The sequence below is a fragment of the Colobus angolensis genome, unplaced genomic scaffold (assembly GCF_000951035.1).
Source record: "Colobus angolensis palliatus isolate OR3802 unplaced genomic scaffold, Cang.pa_1.0 Scaffold105, whole genome shotgun sequence".
NCBI classification, from domain to species: Eukaryota; Metazoa; Chordata; class Mammalia; order Primates; family Cercopithecidae; genus Colobus; species Colobus angolensis.
Window position 1 is genome coordinate 577519 of NW_012111475.1, and position 19639 is coordinate 597157.

Below are 19639 nucleotides of genomic sequence, written 5' to 3' on the forward strand. Positions count from 1 at the left end.
GACGGGAGGTTTCACGAATACCCTGAAGCTGTGCTGAATTTTACACACATAAAAAGCATTTTTTGGGGAATGGGTCCACAGATTTTATCAAATGTACAAAGGGGCCTCAAAAGGTAAAGAACTCCTGCTCTAGGGGCCCAGTGGCTCAGAAAATAAAAGCGAGTGGTGCTTGACAGGGAAGGGTGTCTAACAGGAGACCTACCACCAACTCCCCTGCTACCCTGAGCAAGTCACTAATACCAGCCTCTAGACATGACTTTTAAACTCTAAATTCCAAGACTGTTACAAGAACTGCATTCTTATCTCTTGGGAACTATTAATTCATTCCTTTAGGACAAAGTTCAAAAAGTAGTGGAACCTGTGGTAGGCCCCAAAATCTTTTCTAAAGTCCACACAGGTCAAAACTATTTTCATAATAAAATTAAATCATTATTTGACTTTTTCACTCTCATTCTCTCAGGTGATTTTCCTGAGTCTATGTGACTTATGATGACATCATGGGTCTGATGAATAACAGAATATGTAATTGTACATTCTTATTTTCGAAATTTCCTTTTCTTCTTCTTTTTTTTTTTTTGAGATGGAGTTTCGCTCTTGTTGCCCAGGCTGGAGTACAATGGTGTGATCTTGGCTCAATGCAACCTCCACCTCCTGGGTTCAAGCGATTCTCCCACTTCAGCCTCCCAAGTAGCTGGAATTACAGGTGCCCGCCACCACACCCAGCTAATTCTTTGTATTTTTAGTAGAGACAGGGTTTCACTATGTTGGCCAGGCTGGTCTCAAAACTCCTGACCTCAGGCAATACACCCACCTCAGCCTCCCAAAGTGCTGGAATTACAGGCGTGAGCCGCCACGCCCAGTCCCAAAATTTGTTTTTTCTAACGTGGCAAATACACATATACAAAAGCTATTTGGGGTCCTCAATATTTATTAATACAAAGGGATTCTGAGAGCTGGGCATGGTGGCACATGCCTGTAGTCCCAGCTATGTGGGAGGCTTGGGTCCAGAAGTTTGAGGCCAGCATGGGCAACACAGCGAGACCCCATCTCTAAATGAATAAATGCAGGAGTTCTGAAGCCAAAATGATTGAGATCACTGCTTTAGGAAAACATGTGGTATTTAAAAGTGCCAAACATCAGCTGCAGAGAACTACTTTGCCCAAGATCACCCTTCTTGGGGTAGCCCACATCTAGTGTTTGATCAAGACCTGAGAATAAAGGCAGGGCCTTTTCAGCTTGATGGGCAATAATGCTCCAGGGTTCCTGGCTAAGTTGTCCAGTTCTTTGTTTGGCCTGTATTGCACTCCACATCTCCCTCTGCCCAAACCGTTCTCCTGCTTCCTTTCATAGTTGTTGATCCCTAAGAAACACCGTAAATACTTCCAACCCTCATCCTATCCCATCCCCCAAAAGTTCAAAACAGGGAAATATGTTGTACATGCAGAAGAGCCTCTGTAAGACCACACCTGGGCTTCTAAATCTCAACACATTTCCTTTTAAAAGTGGCTTTTCAGCTGGGTGCGGTGGCTCACGTCTGTAATCCTAGCACATAGAGAGACCCAGGTGGGCGGATCACCTGAGGTCAGGAGTTTGAGACCAGCCTGGCCAACACGGTGAAACCCTGTCTCTACTAAAAATACAAAAAATAGCCAGGCGTGGTAGTGCATGCCTATGATTCCAGCTACTTGGGAGGCTGTGGCAGGAGAATTGCTTGAACTCAGGAGGCGGAGGCTGTAGTGAGCTGAGATTGTGCCACTGCAGCACCCCAGCCTGCGCAACAGAGTGAAACTCTGTCTCAAAAAAAAAAAAAGTGGCTTTTCCCCTTCATTCTTTGTATCACACAATCTAGCATTTGATTTCATAATGTGATGATATCTATTGCATGGGGAATTAGTCCTGACTCCCCAACAAAAGTCCTTAAGGGCACCCATAACTTACCAAGAGCTTATAATCTCCCCAGCACTGAATGTTTTATATATACATCTCACTTATATTCGCAACTCCATGAGGTACAAACTGTTATCTCATTTCACAAATGAGGAAATTGAGGTTCAGGAGACTCAGTGGCTTGCCCAAGCTATTAAGTGACAGAGTGATGATGTACACCCAAGTCTATCTGATTCTAAAGCCTGTAAGTCACTTCATTATGCTCTTTTCTGTTTTTGTTGTTGTTGTTGTTGTTGTTGGGGACGGAGCCTCACAGGCTGGAGTGCAGTGGTGCGATCTCAGTTTACTGTAACCTCTGCCTCCCAGATTCAAGCAATTCTCCTGCCTCAGCCTCCCGAGTAACTGGAATTACAAGCACCAGCCACTATGCCCAGCTAATTTTTTTTTTTTGTATTTTTTAGTAGAGATGGGGTTTCGTCTTGAACTGACTTCAGGTGATTCACCCACCTCGGCCTCCAAAAGTACTGGGATTACAGGTGTGAGCCACCGCGCTCGGCCCATTATGCTCTTTTCTCAACTTTTTACATTAAAAAAAATTTTTTTCTCCCCTCTTAAGAAAAAAGTTTATCTTTTTCTTAAATTCTCTCAAACACTATCACAAAGCAGGGCACAGAACTGATGTTGGGGTTGACTCCAAGGACTAGTGTTTCCGTGTACTCACAGCTCTGCAGCATCTCTGTCAGCGTTTCCACGGATGCTTTCTCGGCACTCTCAAACCCTGCCTCTGTCAGCAAGGAGCTCACAACCACCTGCAGGGTTCTCCTCCGGGCCAGATGATAGTTATCAGCAGGGTTAGTGGACTGTTTACTTCCCGATCTCTGTGAATCAGCAGCCCAGAAATATTTTCATCCACAGGAGAAGGATGCAATCACATAGTTCATGCGTGGTCAATGGCAAACAAAGTTCTTTTACTAAATACTTTTATTTTAAAAATCAGTGCTTAATGTTTAGATTTACAGATCTTGGCCGACTGAGTAAAAATTGAGCACCCAAGGTGCTTTAAATCCAGAGACTACTTCTCTGCCTACCTAAAACGTACGGTCCCAATAAGATAAAATAGCAGGTCTTTGACTTTCTACTTTAGCAGATTATTAGAATACATAGCTGAAGAAACATGCATGATGGGATTAAGACCTGTACCCCAGAAAAAATAGGATCCCTCACTTGTGCCCCCCATCTTCACACCATTTCATTGAAAGGGAAAATGAAAACAGTAACAAGAGGTGACGGCGACGAAGGCAAAAGAAAACAGCAAGAAAAAGTAAGAAAGCGAAATATTTTGAAACAGGAATGCCTTTCAACTTTGGCCGGCCAATAAGAAGGCGAAAACGGTATGTTCAGACCAATCAGGGGGTGTTCCGGGTTCCCAACCCCCAACAGCGAACGAGCCAATCAAGACACACGTCCGCCAACTCCGGAGGCCGCAGCCAAGTCCCAGGGAGGGGGCCCGTACGGCCTGAAAAGACCCTCCGCCAGTCGGAGCTCATGATGGGGCTGGATTTATGGGGACTAGCTTTTTGCTCAGTCTAGGGGAAAGTTGCAGGATGCCCAAACTCTCTTGGCTCTGGGTCCGCGCTTCTTGCCCTTACCGTTCCGGAGCCGCCGGCCCCAGCTGTGGCCGCCGCCTCGGCCATCTTGCTCTGGCGTAGTGTGCGCGAGCGCGGGGCGCGATGGGACTTGTAGTCGCGGGGCGGGGCGGGGCGGCGTGAGCCCCTTGGTTTTCCGAAGCGCTGTCTGTTGGAGGACGCCTCCAGTGACCCCGGCTCACGTGACCTTTTTTTTTTTTAGGTAAAGAGTCTTGCTCTGTTTCCCAGGCTAGAGTGCAATGGCTCGATCTCGGTTCACTGTAACCTTCCACCTCCCGGGCTCAAGCGATCCTCCCGCCTCAGCCTCCGGAGTAGCTGGGATTACAGGCGGGCACCGCCACGCCCTCCTAGTTTTTGTATTTTTAGTAGAGACCAAATTTCGCCATGTTGGCCAGGCTGGTCTCGAACTCCTGGGCTCAAGCAATCCTCGGCCTCGGCCTTCCAACGTGCTGGGATTGCAGGCGTGAGCTACCGTGCCCGCCTCACGTGACCTTTTGAAAGTGAAGTGTTGTGGGGCCTTAAGTGGCTTGGTTGAGCCGGGAAAACGCGCTGGGTTTCACTGAGTTAAAAGAAACCTATTTTAATATGAAAATCGGTTCTTATAAAGAGCACACTCCTGGAAGGACCCAGGAGGTCAACTACACTCGCAGGGTTTCCCAAACTTGTCTGATTATTAGCAACACCTGACTGGGCCCAGCCCAATCCCAGTGACTTCACTCTATGGAAGAGAGACTTGGGAATCTTTCTCATTAAGGAGCTCCCCAGATGATTCTCCTGAGCGGGTAATGTTGGGAAACCCTGGAGCATCCAGCCTAGTGATTTTGTGCTGAGGGCCGCCCAGCCTGTCAATGGCCCACTTGGAAGTAGAGCCTGGACCACGTAGTCCAAGTCTATCGCTGCATCCTGCTGCCTTCGCCCCCTCGACCCGCAAGTATTTGCGAGGCAAGTCCGGGTGCGGCGGGAGACTTGTCCGTTGCCGCCTCACTCCCAGGGCGTGGGGTGCCCGCGGCTGCCAGTTGTTTTCTACCTGGCCTGTCAGCCCCTCTGGCTGCACCGTAATCGTCCCCATTTGCAGTTGCCTAGCAGGACGCAGACTCTGGGTTTGAATCCTAACACTAGCCAGCTATGGTACTTCGGGCACTTGACCTAATCCTCAGTGTGTCTCAGTTTCCTCGTCTGTAAAACTGGGGGTAAGATGGGATGATACACAGAAAGGGTCTGTCACAGTGCCTGACGTGTAGTAAGAGTAAAGAAATCGGGCGCGGTGGCTCACGCCTGTAATCCCAGCACTTTGGGAAGCCGAGGCGGGTGGATCACCTGAGGTCAGGAGTTCGAGACCAGCCTGACCAACATGGTGAAACCCTGTCTCTATTAAAAATACACAAAATTAGCCGGGCGTGCTGGCGGGCGCCTGTAGTCCCAGCTACTCCGGAGGCTGAGGCAGGAGAATCGCTTGAATCCGGGAGGCGGAGGCTGCAGTGAGCCGAGATCACGCCACTTGCACTCCAGCCTGGGCGACAGAGGGAGATTCCCTCTCAAGAAAAAGAAATCGCTCCTCATGATTTTGTTTACTTCCTGGATAGCACGTGGAGGAGTTGCGAACGCCGGGAGGCAGGGGTCTGGGAACCTGTGCCGCCCCGGCCCACCGCCCACACTGAGCCTCTGTGGCGCCCCGCCCCCTCACCTATGCCGCGTGGGGCGGGGGCTGCGGGCGGGGGTGTGCGGCGCCGCAAGAGCCTCCTGGTATCGCCGAGGATGTGCAGGGGGTGGGGAGGTCGGGCGGGGGACTGAAACTTGGCTGAGCAGAGCACCAGCCCCTTTGTCTCCTCCGCCCCCCTCTTCCCCACTTCCTGCACTGCTCGGGATCGGCGGCGCGGCGCGGACTTTGTAAACACTTCGCCCCTGCAGGGGTGGAGACTGGCTCTGTTCGGAGAGAGGTGCAATCCCCTCTTCGTGGCTGGTGGTTGCGACCACCCCAACTCCCCAAAGGCAGGCGCCAGAGGCGGCGGGAGAGAGCGCCGGCGACCCCAGTCGGTGCTCCGGGGAGCTCACCTGCCGAGGAGGTAGGCTTGGGGGCTGGAGAAACCGGGGTAGATGGGATGTCAGCTCAGGCATGTCAGACCATGCGTTGGGGATCGGCGCTGGGTGGGTCAACGGGGTCGCCGCATCATCACTTCCCAGTTGGCACCCAAAGCTTGGCTAACTTTCCGACTGAGTGAGGTGTTCTGCACGGAGTTGAAGGGTGGAGAAACCCCCAAAGGCCCTGAGCCGTCTGTATGTACAGACATCGGCACAACCCCCTCCAGCTGATCTGGAAGCCCCGTGGCTTTACCGAGCTGTTGCTCTTCTCGTGCCTCAAAGATGGGGTGGAAGGCCACTAGGAGGGCAGACCAGTGTGGATGGGGAGTCTGTGGGTGCTCTGACCAGTGCACCGGGGTGAAACTGGAGGGAGGAACCCCTCAATGGTGTCTGGCACATAGGTGATGATCTTAGGCTCCTCTGTGTCTCTTGAAGTGTCAACAAGAGGAATAACTGAATACATTAGTTGCTGTTACTAAGGGAGCATTAAGTTGTTCATTTGCATTGGTTGAACACCTACTATGTGCCTGGCATTATATGGAATGCTGAGGGTGCAATGATGTTATTTATCCACAGCTAATATGGATCACAGAACAGACATAGACGTCAAGTGCACTGGCTGGGGTGACTGGGAAGGCTTTAGAGAGAAAAGGACATTTGAGTTCGGTTCAGAAGGATGAAAAGCATAGAAGTCTTTGGGGGCACTTACTCCACAGAGCTGGATTGAACCCCAGCTGTGGTGTTGGACACTGGAATATAGGGGCAACCCAGAAACAATTCCTGCTCCCTTTAATCCACTGTCTAAGCATCAAGGGAATGAACAGGATGAGTCCCAGAAAAGGCAATTTTCTGGGCTGGGTCCCAAGAACCCAGGAATTCCCAGCTGGGTGCAGCTGGGAGGGTCCACCTGGGGGTGATGTGACAGTCCACACAATCCTGGGCACCCCTTCCCCATCCCTGGACTCTGAGACCGTTTCCTCTGACGAGTCCTTGCCCTCTGCCTACCACTTCATTTCTCTTTGGGACCAGACATGGATGGAGAAGTGGATCTCCCTTTGCTTCCTCACAGATTCTTCTGGCTGTTCAATTCCAGGGCTCCTTTGGGAAATGACTGACACACCAATTTATGAATTCATTCAGCACCCATTTGCTGTGGCCATACTCCATCTTCACAGGCTATTCACACAGCTGTTGGGGATGTCATGGTAATCAAATCACAGTTTCTTCCACCTGGAACTTAATACTGAAAGCTTCTCTGATAATTCTAGCAGAGTCCTAGTCTATGCCAGTCATTGAGATCATGACCTCCATGGTCCCAAGCATCTTCTCCTCCCGGCTTCCCATTCCCTCTTCCCTCAAGGGCTCAGAATACTAGCTAACAGTTACATAACACTGTCAGGTACTCTTCTAAGTGACTTAGAGATCATATCTCATTTAAACCTCCTAATATAGTCCTATGAGGTAGGCATTAGGATTCTCTCCATTTTATAGACGAGGAAACGCAGGCACTGGAGATAAGTAATCTTCCTTCAGACACAAGAAACAAATGGCAGAGCTGGGATTTAAACCCAGGTCACTTGATTTGGGAGGCTTTATTCTTTTTTTTTTTTTTTTTTTGGAGACGGAGTCTCGCTCTGTCGCCTAGGCTGGAGTGCAGTGGCGTGATCTCAGCTCACTGCAAGCTCCGCCTCCTGGGTTCACGCCATTCTCCTGCCTCAGCCTCCCTAGTAGCTGGGACTACAGGCGTCCACCACCACGCCTGGCTAATTTTTTTGTATTTTTAGTAGAGACGGGGTTTCACCGTGTTAGCCAGGATGGTCTCGATCTCCTGACCTCGTGATCCACCCGCCTTGGCCTCCCAAAGTGCTGGGATTACAGGCATGAGCTACCGCGCCCAGCCGGGAGGCTTTATTCTTAACCATTAGGCTAGCCTGCCTCCTTCACTGACCACATAAAATGTGCACTTGAGCCAGGAACTTAGGAGTTTCCTAAAGGGAGTCTGTGGTCCTGTATCTTGGATGATACAGCTATCTGTTAGCTGAGCCATGGGGCTGGTACTGTTTACAGTGAGCCCAGCAGGCCTGGAATAGGGTTGTGGGAACTGCACAGAGCTGGTATCCTTTCCTGATGGCTATGTGTGTGTGCACGTGCGTGCGTGCGCGTGCACACAAGTGTATGAATGTTTTCCCCTATGTAAGCCTCACTCAAAGGGAAAGGGGGAATGTGAATAAACCAGGAGGAATGAACTAAGATTATATTCAAGAAAGAACTTCTCAACTTGGATGTGATGTGCCAGAATCTGGGTATGTGGGAAACCAAGACACTCTTTTGTTGGGAATTAAGAATAGCCGAGATGCTCACATTCTAGATGTGCATTCCAGCTTGGTAGCTGAGTAAGGAAGATGGCTAAGGAGTGGGTGCAAGCTTAAGATGCTCACACCTCTCTTTCCCACAGCTCCTGCTTCCAAAGCTGCATCCGTGTATCCTACCCAGTCCCTTCAGACAAGCTGGGATAATGCTGGTGATGCAAGCAAGGGCACAGGACAGTTTCCATGGATTCCAGCCCCTTTCCCCCTTCTTTCTGAAACGCTTTTAAATTTCTTACAAGGGCCTTCCCCACAGGTCTGGGGAGGCCTTGAGGTGGGCCCTCTCTGCCTACACTTCGTGCATCTGTCTTTGAGAAAGGAGTGTGTGTTGGGGCATGGGTATTGATGCTGGGAGTCAAGGGTGGGAACTGGGTAGAGGGTGGCTGCACTGAGAAAACGGGTAAGCAGGATGTGAACCTTAAGAATGATAAACCTTCATGCTGCTCTTCTCCCACGCATGCACCTTCCTCCCTCGCCCGCTGGTAGGGTGGGGTGCAGCGGAGCCCTTGGCACGCCCTGGCCCCCTGCCCTAGACCCTGGCTTGGCTGTGGAGAACAGGTTGTACTCTTGAAAAACCACAAGAGGAAGTTTAGGGAGGGCTGGGGGTGGGGAAAGTTCTGGGGCCCCTGCCAAGTTTCCCTTTCCCTGCTGAGCAGTAGGTGTGTTTATCTTGCCCTCAAAGACATTTAAATTTTAAATCCTCAAGTTTCAAAGGGCTGTCAAGGCCTGCCCCTTTCTAGGGGCGGCAACAGACACTGCTAGAAATGGGATCGGAACAAGTTACCCATCTGCTGGTTGAGAAAGACTAATTCCAGAAAGTCTCTTCTCCTTCTTTGGCCCCTTCACTTTTCTCTTCCCCAAAGCATTCCCTACAATCTTTAAACTCAGAGGAATGTGGCTGTAATTGCCCCTTAGGAGCTGAATGGTGTTGCAGGAGCTGTCCCTAGGTGTTTTACCTGTACTGTCTCATTTAATATTTATTCACCACAACTCTAGGTAGTAAACACCTCTATCTCCAATTTGCGGATAGGAAACTGAGGCTCAGAAAGGCAAACTTGCTCAAAGTGATTTAGCTAGTAAGTGGCAGAGCCTGTACTTGAACAAGGTTCTATCTGATTTCAAAGTCTAGGCTTTTTACTCATGAATTAACTCTCAATCTGAGCATTGACTTTCCTAATATATCAAACACTGAGACAGGGAGGCTGAAATATAAAGTGATTTTTTTAAATGCTGCTGCTGGTATGGGAGAGGGATAGAATTGGAAGTGATTCCTTGGAAGTTAATGTAAAGGATAACCACCGGGGATGGTGGCTCATGCCTGTAATCCCAGCACTTTGGGAGGCCAAGGCGGGCGGATCACGAGGTCAGGAGTTCGAGACCAGCCTGACCAACATGGAGAAACCCCGTCTCTACTAAAAATACAAAAAAAAAAAAAAAAAACTGGGCCTGGTGGCATGTGCCTGTAATCCCAGCTACTCAGGAGGCTGAGGCACAAGAATCACTTGAACCTGGGAGGCAGAGGTTGCAGTGAGCCAAGATCACACCATTGCGCTCCAGCCTGGGTGACAGAGTGAGAATCCGTCTCAAAAAAAGAAAGAAAAGAAAGGAAGGATAGCCAAGTTAAAAAAAAAAAAAAAAAAGATGCAGGAGGTGAGAGGTCCAGGTCAAACTCTGGAAGGCTGCACCAAAAGGGAAGATTTAGGAGGGATACTGTAGCTGTATGCAAATATTTAAAAGGTTGCCCTAGCAAGCCTTGAAGTAGGGGGTTAGCAGGACTGGTGGAGGCAGATTTTCAAAAAACGTAGAACTTTCTAACACATGGGGCTTAGAGCGCATGCTGTAAGAGGGGCCTCTGCCAGCAAGATGACCTCAAAGCCCGTTTGCCTGTAAACCCCTGCTGTGATTTTTCCCCTGCTTTCCTCTTCTTGTCATTCTTTGCTCTCCCATACTCCCTGCACATTGTAGTCCCTGATCGTCCACCAGGTGGGGCTGTTGCCCAGTGTGTCACCCCGGGGTGGCTGGATTGGGTGAAGAGCCTTGCCGGGTTCTCCAGGCACTGACTGGTTTCAAGGGGCCTCTGCTCCCAGCCCATCACCAGCTATTTACACACTAGGGCCCAGAGAACTGCTTTTGACCCAGCAAAGCCCCCATAAAAGGTGCTCTTCTGTCTTGTCCAGGCTCCAGCCAGAATGTGCAAGCCTCCGCCTCTGGGGCATATACCTGTCCCCGGGTCAGGGATTCCTTCCACATCTTCTCTTTTTCCTTCCTGACTGTCCTTTCCCTTTGAGAGAGAGGGCCCCATGTGTCCAGAGCAGAGGGCAAGGCCAACGGCCCTGTGAACCAGCAGGGTAACTAATGTGGCATGGCCATTTATGCTCTTCAAAGGACATACCTGTGTCATCTCCCGGAAGGGGCCTCAAGAGCCCCACCTCTCTGAAACTATTTGCACTCAGTGGCCTGACCAGTTCTCCCATCCTGGGTGAAATTCCCCAGGACAGCCGTTCCTGAGTTGAGGGCTGAGGGGTTATCTCTGGAAGGAGAGGGTTGCTGGTACCTCCATCCTTGGCCCAGATCTGCTTGCTGCCCCCTCAGACCTTTAGAGAGGCACAGAGCCACTGGGCCTCCAGGGACACAGAGACAGAGCCCAGAATGAGCAAGGACACCCTGATTTTTTTGAGACAGGGTCTTACTCTGTCACCCAGGCTAGAGTGCAGTGGCGTGATCTCGGCTCACTGCAGCCTTGACTTCCCAGGCAGAGGTGATTCCCCCCATCTCAGCCTCCCGGGTAGCTGGGACCACAGGCGTGGCGCCACCATGCTCAGCTAATTTTTAATTATTTTTTTGAACCGGAATCTCACTCTGTTGCCCAGGCTGGAGTTCATTGATACGATCTTGGCCCACTGCAACCTCCGCCTCCCAGATACAAGTGATTCTCCTGCTTCAGCCTCCCAAGTAGCTAGGATTACAGGCACCCGCCACCACGCCCAGCTAATTTTTTGGATCTTTTATGGGGTTTCACCATGTTGGCCAGGATGGTCTCGAATTCCCGACCTCGTGATCTGCCTGCCTCGGACTCCCAAAGTGCTGGGATTACAGGTGTGAGCCACCGCGCCCGGCATGCTCAGCTAATTTTTTGCAGAGATGGGATTTCGCCCTTTTGCCCAGGCTGGTCTTGCGCTCCTGGACCCAAGCAATCCTCCTGCCTTGGCCTCCCAAAGTGCTGAAATTACAGGCGTGGGCCCCTGTGCCTGGCCAGAGACACCCATTTTGCAGGTGAGCAAACCAAGGTACTGAGAGGTCTAGCAGCTTGCTTCTGTACACATAGCCCATCTGTGACTGAGCTGGAAGTCTGACTCAGCCACTTGGCTGTAACGTTTGTGCATGTAACCACTAATCTGTGCCATCTGTCATGGAGTGGTCGAGAGCGCCTGTTCTTCATAGACAAACCACCCCACTTCGAGTCCTAGCTCAGCTCCTTTCTGGCTATGTGAAAGTTTCTTTGTCTGTAAAATGGGCATAAATATAAGCCCCACCTCTCTGGGTAATTGTGAGAATTAATAATAACCAATATTAGTTGAATGCCTACTGTATGTCAAGTATCTTTTTGCATCCTCCCAGCAGACCATGAGGGAGGCATTATTATTCTGCTTTTTATGCATAAGGAAACTGAGGCACAGGTGAGGCACAGAGACTGCAGGATTAAGACTTCCGGCCAGTTGCAGTGGCTCATTCCTATAATCCCAGCACTTTGGGAGGCTGAGGCAGGCAGATCACCTGAAGTCAGGAGTTCGAGACCAGCCTGACCAACATGGAGAAACCCCGTCTCTACTAAAAATACAAAATTAGCCGGGTGTGGTGGCGCGTGCCTGTAACCCCAGCTACTCAGGAGGCTGAGGCAGGAGAATCGCTTGAACCCAGGAGGCAGAGGTTTCAGTGAGCCGAGACCACACCACCCCACTCCAGCCTGGGTAACAAGAGCAGAACTCCATCTCAAAAAAAAAAAAACACTTCCAAGCCTACACTTCCATAGGATTATGAGGCAGTGCACACAAAGCTCTGCTGAGTGGTGGGCAGGCCATACGTCCTTTGAGTGATAGCTGCTGTCATTATCAGCATATCACGGGCATCATCGTCTCCCAGGTGGAGGTCCTCAGGGTGGACATGGGGCCATCTAGATCCCAAGAGACAGCCCTGGTTTCTGTCCTCACCATCCCACCTATGGCTTCATGTGACCCTCTTTTCTAAAATAAAAATTGGTCCACAAGTTATGGCCTGTGGTCAGACAGTTGGACAGAATATTTGAAGCTGGGGCCGTCCCAGAAACTCCCAGTTCTGGCCCCAGCTTTTTCTGCTCCAACTCACCCTCCCTCTTTTTCTCTGTTCTCTTCCCTCTCTGCTGTTCCTCCCTGCCCCCTCCCCTGGTCCCTGAGTTCTGGGAAAGGAAACTGGAGCAGGGGCCTCAGACAGATGCAGACCTTGAGCTCCAACTTAGGCTCCAGCTGGAGGAGGGAGGACCAGCCAGGGGCAGGACCATGAGGCGCAGAGGGCCCCCAGTCTGCCTGTCCCTGGGAAGACATCTGTTTATTATTCGCAAAGTTTTAAACTCTGGTTTGTTAAGCTCTGTCATGCTGGGTGCTGTGGAATCCACTGGGAATAAGGCCCAGGGGAGGTTTATTCTGCTCTGGCAAGTGGCTATCACAAAGCTGTTTTTGGATTATAGAGGGGAGGAGTGCTGTTTCCTCCCGGCAGCAGGCCCCTAGGATGCAAGGCTGCCTTTTCCTTTCCAGTTTCATTGTCTTTTCTGTAAGCGGTGTCTGCTGTAGAACCACAAACTTGGAGACTCTTCAAATGTGGCATCTATTTTCATCTCAGTGAGAAAGGATCTTGGGGTTACAAGCCCTCAGATGTACTGGGTGACTGAGCGTAGGCCAGGGGATAGAACATTCTAGTTTCTCCGGGCCTTCTGTTCCTTCTTTCCAGTCAACTGGTACCTGCTGGTCCTAGGGGGAACTCCGTATTTTCTTCAAATTGACTTGACTTCTACCTCTAGGACCTGGCTGAGTTTTTCTCTCACATCCCTTGATCTCCGAGGGTACAGCCTTTTCCGGCCTGGGCCCAGCCTCTTGGGTTCTTAAAACGTTGTTTACAGTCACTGGACTTGAGCTGGGTGCCTCCCGGGTGGTCCTCAGAAGTTTTCCCTCCTCCCTGTTTCTTCTCTGCCTTTCCTCTGATACAGGTTCTAGGAGTCATTTGTGGTGCTTCTTGTGGGAATCTGTTGTGTAGCTTTGCTCTGAATCCTCATGTGTTCCCAGACACATGGCACTCAAGATGTTGGTGATGATAATAGCACATCTTTACACGACACTTCCATGTGCCAGGGGCTGCTGTAAGTGCTGCCATATCCTGTATGCCATTTATACGTAAGTCAGTTTATAATAGGTATGGATATTTATTAATCCATTTCTCAGCTATTCCTCACAAACATATCCTATGAGGGTTTTTTGTTTTTTGAGATGGAGTCTTGCTCTGTCACCCAGGCTGGAGTGCAGTGGCACGATCTCGGCTCATTGCAACCTCCGCCTCCTGGGGTCAAGCAGTTCTCTCCATCACCCTCCCGAGTAGCTGGGTTTACAGGCACCCACCACCACAACCAGCTAATTTTTGTATTTTCAGTAGAGACGGGGTTTCACCATATTGGCCAGGCTGGTCTTGAACTCCTGACCTCGTAGAACCACCCGCCTCAGCTCCCAAAGTGCTGGAATTACAGGCATGAGCCACTGCGCCTGGCCAAGTTTTTTTATTTTGCAGATAAAGCCTCTGAGGCATAGAGGTTAAGTATCTAGTCCAAAGTCATACAGCTGGTCATATTGAGAGCGTGGTGGCTGAAATAACTCTGACCTCAGTCCGACTTTTCTTTTTTTTTGGTTTTTTGTTTGTTTGTTTGAGACGGAGTCTAGCTCTGTTGCCCAGGCTGGAGTGCAATGGTGCGATCTCAGCTCACTGCAACCTCCACCTCCCAGTTTCAAGTGATTTTCCTGCCTCAGCCTCCTGAGTAGCTGGGATTACAGGCTCCTGCCACCACGCCCAGCTAATTTTTGTACTTTTAGTAGAGATAGGGTTTCATCATGTTGTCCAGGCTGGTCTCGAACTCCTGACCTCAGGTGATCCACCCGCCTCAGCCTCCCAAAGTGCTGGGATTACAGGCGTGAGCCACTGTGCCCGGCTCAGACTTTTCATGCATACTATGTATATTGCACACATGTGTGTGCACATGTGTATCCACCTACCAGGGCAAGTGTGAGATTACACTGGGTTCCCTATTGAGACATTGTCGTGTACACAGTCTCAGGACTAGTAGAGCAGACCGGTAGGCCCCTGACTGCCTGTGTGCATGACATGCAGGAATGCATGGAGGTGTGATGGTGTTGACACGAATCCCCCTGGGCAAGCCCAGAGCATCCTGGATCCCCCAGTGCCTTCTGGCCAGTGCTTTAGGATGTCCACTAAGCCAAGAAGGTGGAAGGTAAGGAGCAAGGGTGCCCCAGCCCTGCCACAGCAGGAAGGTCAGGTATCACACACAGCCCGGAAGCAGGAGTGGGTGGTGGTGAATGTGAGCTCTGCTAGGTGGGGCTGGGCCCTAACCTATCTGGGGAGCTCTGGTTGAATCAGCCCAACCACAGCCACCCCAACTGCGCAATGGTGCAAACAAGCTTTTCCTCCAGCTCCCCCTCCAACGCTCATTTTCCTTTCCTTGCTCTTGTATGAGACTCAGGCTTTGGGAGGAGTGTGGGATTAGGACAGCAGCTGAGAGCGTAAATCTGGAAGAGGTGGTTCAGCTGGGTCCTAGTGCAGGACCTCTCACCTTGGCCTTCAAGTGACACCCGAGGCCTTCACCCAGCAATGGGTGGCAGCCCTGGCCCAGAGGGGATGCCACATACCCTGTCCAGAGGACAGGACTACATGGGTTGAGGACTCCTGGGCTCAGTCACCTGGTATATTCATCCAGCATCTGTGAGTCTCAGAGGCCTCGGAACCATACACTTGTCCATTCTTCATGGAGTGGAGCCACATTGGACGCAGTGTTGGGTTCAAAGTCAGTGTGAAAACAAGACACACATCAAAGTTACTATTAAAGTATCTATTTTAAAGAGACTGCTCATAAAACACAGGATACATGATTTTTACGTTCTCTTCCATCTCTTAAGATTCCCCAGCGGGCCGGGCGCGGTGGCTCAAGCCTGTAATCCCAGCACTTTGGGAGGCCGAGACAGGCGGATCACGAGGTCAGGAGATCGAGACCATCCTGGCTAACTCGGTGAAACCCCGTCTCTACTAAAAATACAAAAAACTAGCCGGGCGATGTGGCGGGCGCCTGTAGTCCCAGCTACTCAGGAGGCTGAGGCAGGAGAATGGCGTGAACCCGGGAGGCGGAGCTTGCAGTGAGCTGAGATCCGGCCACTGCACTCCAGCCCGGGCGACAGAGCAAGACTCCGTCTCAAAAAAAAAAAAAAAAAAGATTCCCCAGCATGGCCAGTTTTTGTTGGAACACAGGATCTGGTCTTTGGTTAAGCATTATGTTGAGCCTGGGTGAAGGGATCACATCATATAAATAGTACATAGGTTTCTGTGGTTGGTTGGTGTCTCTTCTAGTAGATATAATTGAATTTATGACTGTTAAATATGCACATTTAGGAATTCAGTATGCATACTTTTATGGTCTAGCTGGGCCTCAAGAAAGGTTTCAACTACAGTGCTGTGGAATCTGGAGAAAGGAGTGGTTGCTTTTGCATGGGTTTACCAGGATTTCTTCTCAAAGGTGCCATTTGAGGAGATAAAAGAGGAATGGATTAGATGAGAAATTATTCCAGAGCAGTTTTAAATGGTGGTTGCTTTTTGATCTTTTTACTCTTCTGAATGTTCTGAGTTTTTTACTGAAGGCCATATTATAATTTTTTATGTTATTTCTATGTCAATTATTAGACATTTCTTATTCTTTTTCTATAGTATTAGTGATTATTTCTTATTTCTAAAAGAACTAGTGGTTATTTCTATAATCACTATTATTTATAGAACAATAATTACTTTTGATATGACCACTTCTTGCATTTTTTTTTTTTTTTAAAGTTGAGATAGGGTCTCTCTCTGTCACCCAGGCTAGAGTGTAGTGGCACAATCTCAACTCACTGCAGCTCCTGCCCTCTGGGCTCAAACAGTTCTCCTACCTCAGCCTCCCAAGTATCTGGGACCACAGGCACAAGCCACCATGCCCAGCTAATTTTTTGTATTTTTGGTGGAGATAGGGTTTTGCCATGTTGCACAGGCTGGTCTTGAACTCCTGGGCTCAAGCGATCTGCACATCTCGACCACCCAAAGTGCTGGGATTACAGATGTGAGCCACTGCACCCCGCCCTCATATAGTTAAAAAAATCCAGGAACACAATGGAACTGAGAGGTAAAAATGTGAATGAGAGTAAAGAATACCAAGAACTGGATAACCGGCCTTGGAATTGGGCATTTTAGAGACTGACATATTAGGTCTACTGCAGCAATTTTTAAGCTTTCTGATCTCAGGACCACTTTACATTCTGAAAAATTTTTGAGGATCCCAAAGAATTTTTTTTTTTCTTTGAGTTGCAGTCTTACTCTGTTGCCCAGGGTGGAGTGCAATAGTGCAATCTTGGCTCACTGCAGCCTCTGCCTCCTGGGTTCAAGCGATTCTCGTGCCTCAGCCTCCTGAGTAGCTGGGATTACAGGCATGTGTGGCCATGCCCGGCTAATTTTGTATTTTTATTAGAGACAGGGTTTCACCATTTTGGTCAGGCTGGTCTTGAACTTCTGACCTCATGATCTGCCCACCTCAGCCTCCCAAAGTGCTGTGATTACAGGTGCGTGCCACCACACCTGGCTAATTTTTGTATTTTTATTAGAGACGGGGTTTCACCATGTTGGTCAGGCTGGTCTCGAACTCCTGACCTCATGATCCGCTTGCCTCAGCCTCCCAAAGTGCTGGGATTACAGGTGTGAGCCACCACGCCTGGCCAGGACTTTTGTTTTTTAGGTTATACCTATTAATAGGTGCACCTAACATGGCATTCCCTGGAATAAATAATATAAGCTTTTGACTTCTCCCTCCCTATACCTGTTGATATTTTGTTTCTAATAAAAAATTTGATATGAGAAATTTTAAATATTAATTTATTTAAAGTAACAATAAGAAACTCATTGCATGTTAACATAAGCATTGTATTTTTTTTTTTGGCCGGGCACAGTGGCTCACACCTGTAATCCCAGCACTTTGGGAGGCCGAGGCATATGGATAACTTGAGGTCAGGAGTTCAAGACTAGCCTGGCCAACATGGTGAAACCACATCTCTACTAAAAATACAAGAATTAGCTTGGCGTGGTGGCATACACCTATAATCCCAACTACTCGGGAGGCGGAGGCAGGAGAATTGCTTGAACCTGGGAGGCAGAGGTTGCAGACAGCCAACATTGGACCACTGCACTCCAGCCTGGGTGACAGAGCAAGATTCTGTCTCAAAAATAAATAAATAAATAATAATAAATTTTAGGCCAGGCCTGATGGCTCACGCCTGTAATCTCAGCACTTTGGGAGGCCGAGGTGTGTGGGTCACAAAGTCAGGAGTTCAAGACCAGCCTGGCTAACATGGTGAAACCCCATCTCTACTAAAACTACAAAAATTAGCCAGGCGTGGTGGCAGGTGTCTGTAATCCCAGCTACTTGGGAGGCTGAGGCAGGAGAACTGCTTGAACCCGGGAGGTAGAGGTTGCGGTGAGCCAAGATCATGCCACTGCACTCCAGCCTGGGAGACAGAGTGAGACTCCGGCTCAAAAAAAAAAAAAAAAAAAAAGAAAAGAAACTAGGGTGATGCCAGTAGCAATGGAAACAAGGGGGTGATCTGGGAAACTATTTTGAAAGTAGAAGCAATGGAAATTAGTAATTATTTGGTAGAAAGATCTGAAGAGTCCTCTGCCCTTCCCCCGTGAGGCACCATGCATGCTTCCGCAATGGAGTAGGTTGCCCTGCGCTGTAGTTTGCCACTTGCATTCCTTCTCTCCTAATAGGCCCTGTGCTCCAGGACGTGCATGGATGAGAGGAATCAGGGACTACCCTTGAACTTTCAGCCTGGATGACTGGCAGAATATTGGTTGCATTAACAAGTTTTAAAACCAGGAGGAAAAGATGGCCATTACCATTAAGTATCATTAACTGAAGAATAGGGAAAGGTGTCAGGCTATGAATGGGGGGAAATAATGGGTGGACCTTGAAATATAGCACTCTTGGCAAGGAGGTATATTTTTCTAGGTACTAAAGATTTGAGGAGAAATATAAAAAACATCTAGGAAGCATTGCTCTGTTCTTTATTCTCAAGTAACTTAAATTCAGTTAGGGCAACGTTTTTCAAAACTAGAAAAAAAAATTTGTTCAAGAGACAGAGTTGGCCAGGCGCAGTGGCTCATGCTGGTAATCCCAACACTTTGGGAGGATGAGGTGGCCGAATCACTAGGTGAAACCCCATCTCTACTAAAATACACACATAAATAGCTGGGCGTGGTGGCACCAGCCTGTAGCCCCAGCTACTTGGGAGGCTGAGGCAGGAGAATCGCTTGAACCCGGGAGGCGGAGGTTGCAGTGAGTCGAGATCACACCACTGCACTCCAGCCTGGCGACAGAGCAAGACTCCATTTCAAAAAAAAAAAAAAAGAGAGAGAGACAGGGTCGGCTGGGCACGGTGGCTCATGCCTGTAATCCCAGCACTTTGGAAGGCCAAGGCGGGTGGATCACCTGAGGTCAGGAATTATAAGGCGGGCACCTGTAATTCCAGGTACTAGGGAGGCTGAGGGAGGAGAATTGCTTGAACCCAGGAGGCAGAGGTTGCAGTGAGCTGAAATCGCACCACTGTACTCTAGCTTGGGCAACAAGAGCGAGGATGCATCTCAAAAAAAAAAAAAAAGACAGGGTCTTGCTCTATAGTCCAGACTGGGGTGCAGTGGTGCAATCATAGCTTACCACAGCCTTGGGCTCAAATGATCCTCCCACCTTAGCCTCCCTAGTAACTAAGACTACAGGTGCATACCACCATACTTGGATAATTTAAAAATTTTTTTGGTAGCAACAGTGTCTCTGCTATGTTGCCCAGGCTAGTCTCAAAATCCTGACCTCAAGTGATCCTCTAGCCTTGGTCTCCCAAAGTGCTGGGATTATAGGCATGAACCACCACACCCAGCCTAGAAATGTTTTAAATTTTTGTTTTTTTTGAGATGGAGTTTCACTCTTGTTGCCCAGACTGGAGTGCAATGGCGTGATCTCGGCTCACCCCACAACCTCCACCTCCTGGGTTCAAGTGATTCTCTTGCCTCAGTCTCCCAAGTAGCTGGGAGACTACTTGGGAGACTACATGCGCCACCATGCCCAGCTAATTATTTTGTATTTTTAGTAGAGACAGGATTTTTCTATGTTGGTCAGGCTGGTCTCAACCTCCTGATCTCAGGTGATCCACCCGCGTCAGCCTCCCAAAGTGCTGGGATTACAGGTGTTAGCCACCGCACCTAGCTGAAATGTTTTAATTTTAGCCCATTTTATACACATGCATACAAACACATATCTATATGTGTGTGTGTGTGTGTGTGTGTGTGTGT

General features: G+C 49.3%; 2 protein-coding genes across 4 annotated transcripts in view; one reads left to right on the forward strand and one right to left on the reverse strand.

Annotated features, from left to right (window-relative positions):
* The window catches only part of TAF8 (TAF8 RNA polymerase II, TATA box binding protein (TBP)-associated factor, 43kDa), a 41114-nt gene extending 37510 nt beyond the window's left edge, over window positions 1-3604 (reverse strand). The window contains exons 1-2 of the mRNA XM_011944713.1: window positions 3537-3604; window positions 2609-2765 (exon numbers count right to left, since the gene is read on the reverse strand). Coding sequence (XP_011800103.1) covers window positions 2609-2765; window positions 3537-3581 — 202 coding nt within the window. The 5' untranslated portion in view covers window positions 3582-3604. The remainder of the gene's footprint in view (window positions 1-2608; window positions 2766-3536) is intronic.
* Window positions 3605-3758: 154 nt separating this feature from the next.
* The window catches only part of CCND3 (cyclin D3), a 176689-nt gene continuing 160808 nt past the window's right edge, over window positions 3759-19639 (forward strand). For 2 of the 3 annotated variants that reach the window (XM_011943766.1, XM_011943784.1), the window contains exon 1: window positions 5109-5596. The gene's annotated coding sequence lies outside the window, so the exon portion shown is untranslated. Of the gene's footprint in view, window positions 4476-5108; window positions 5597-19639 lie in introns of those variants that run through there. The other variant, XM_011943774.1, reaches the window with a different exon arrangement.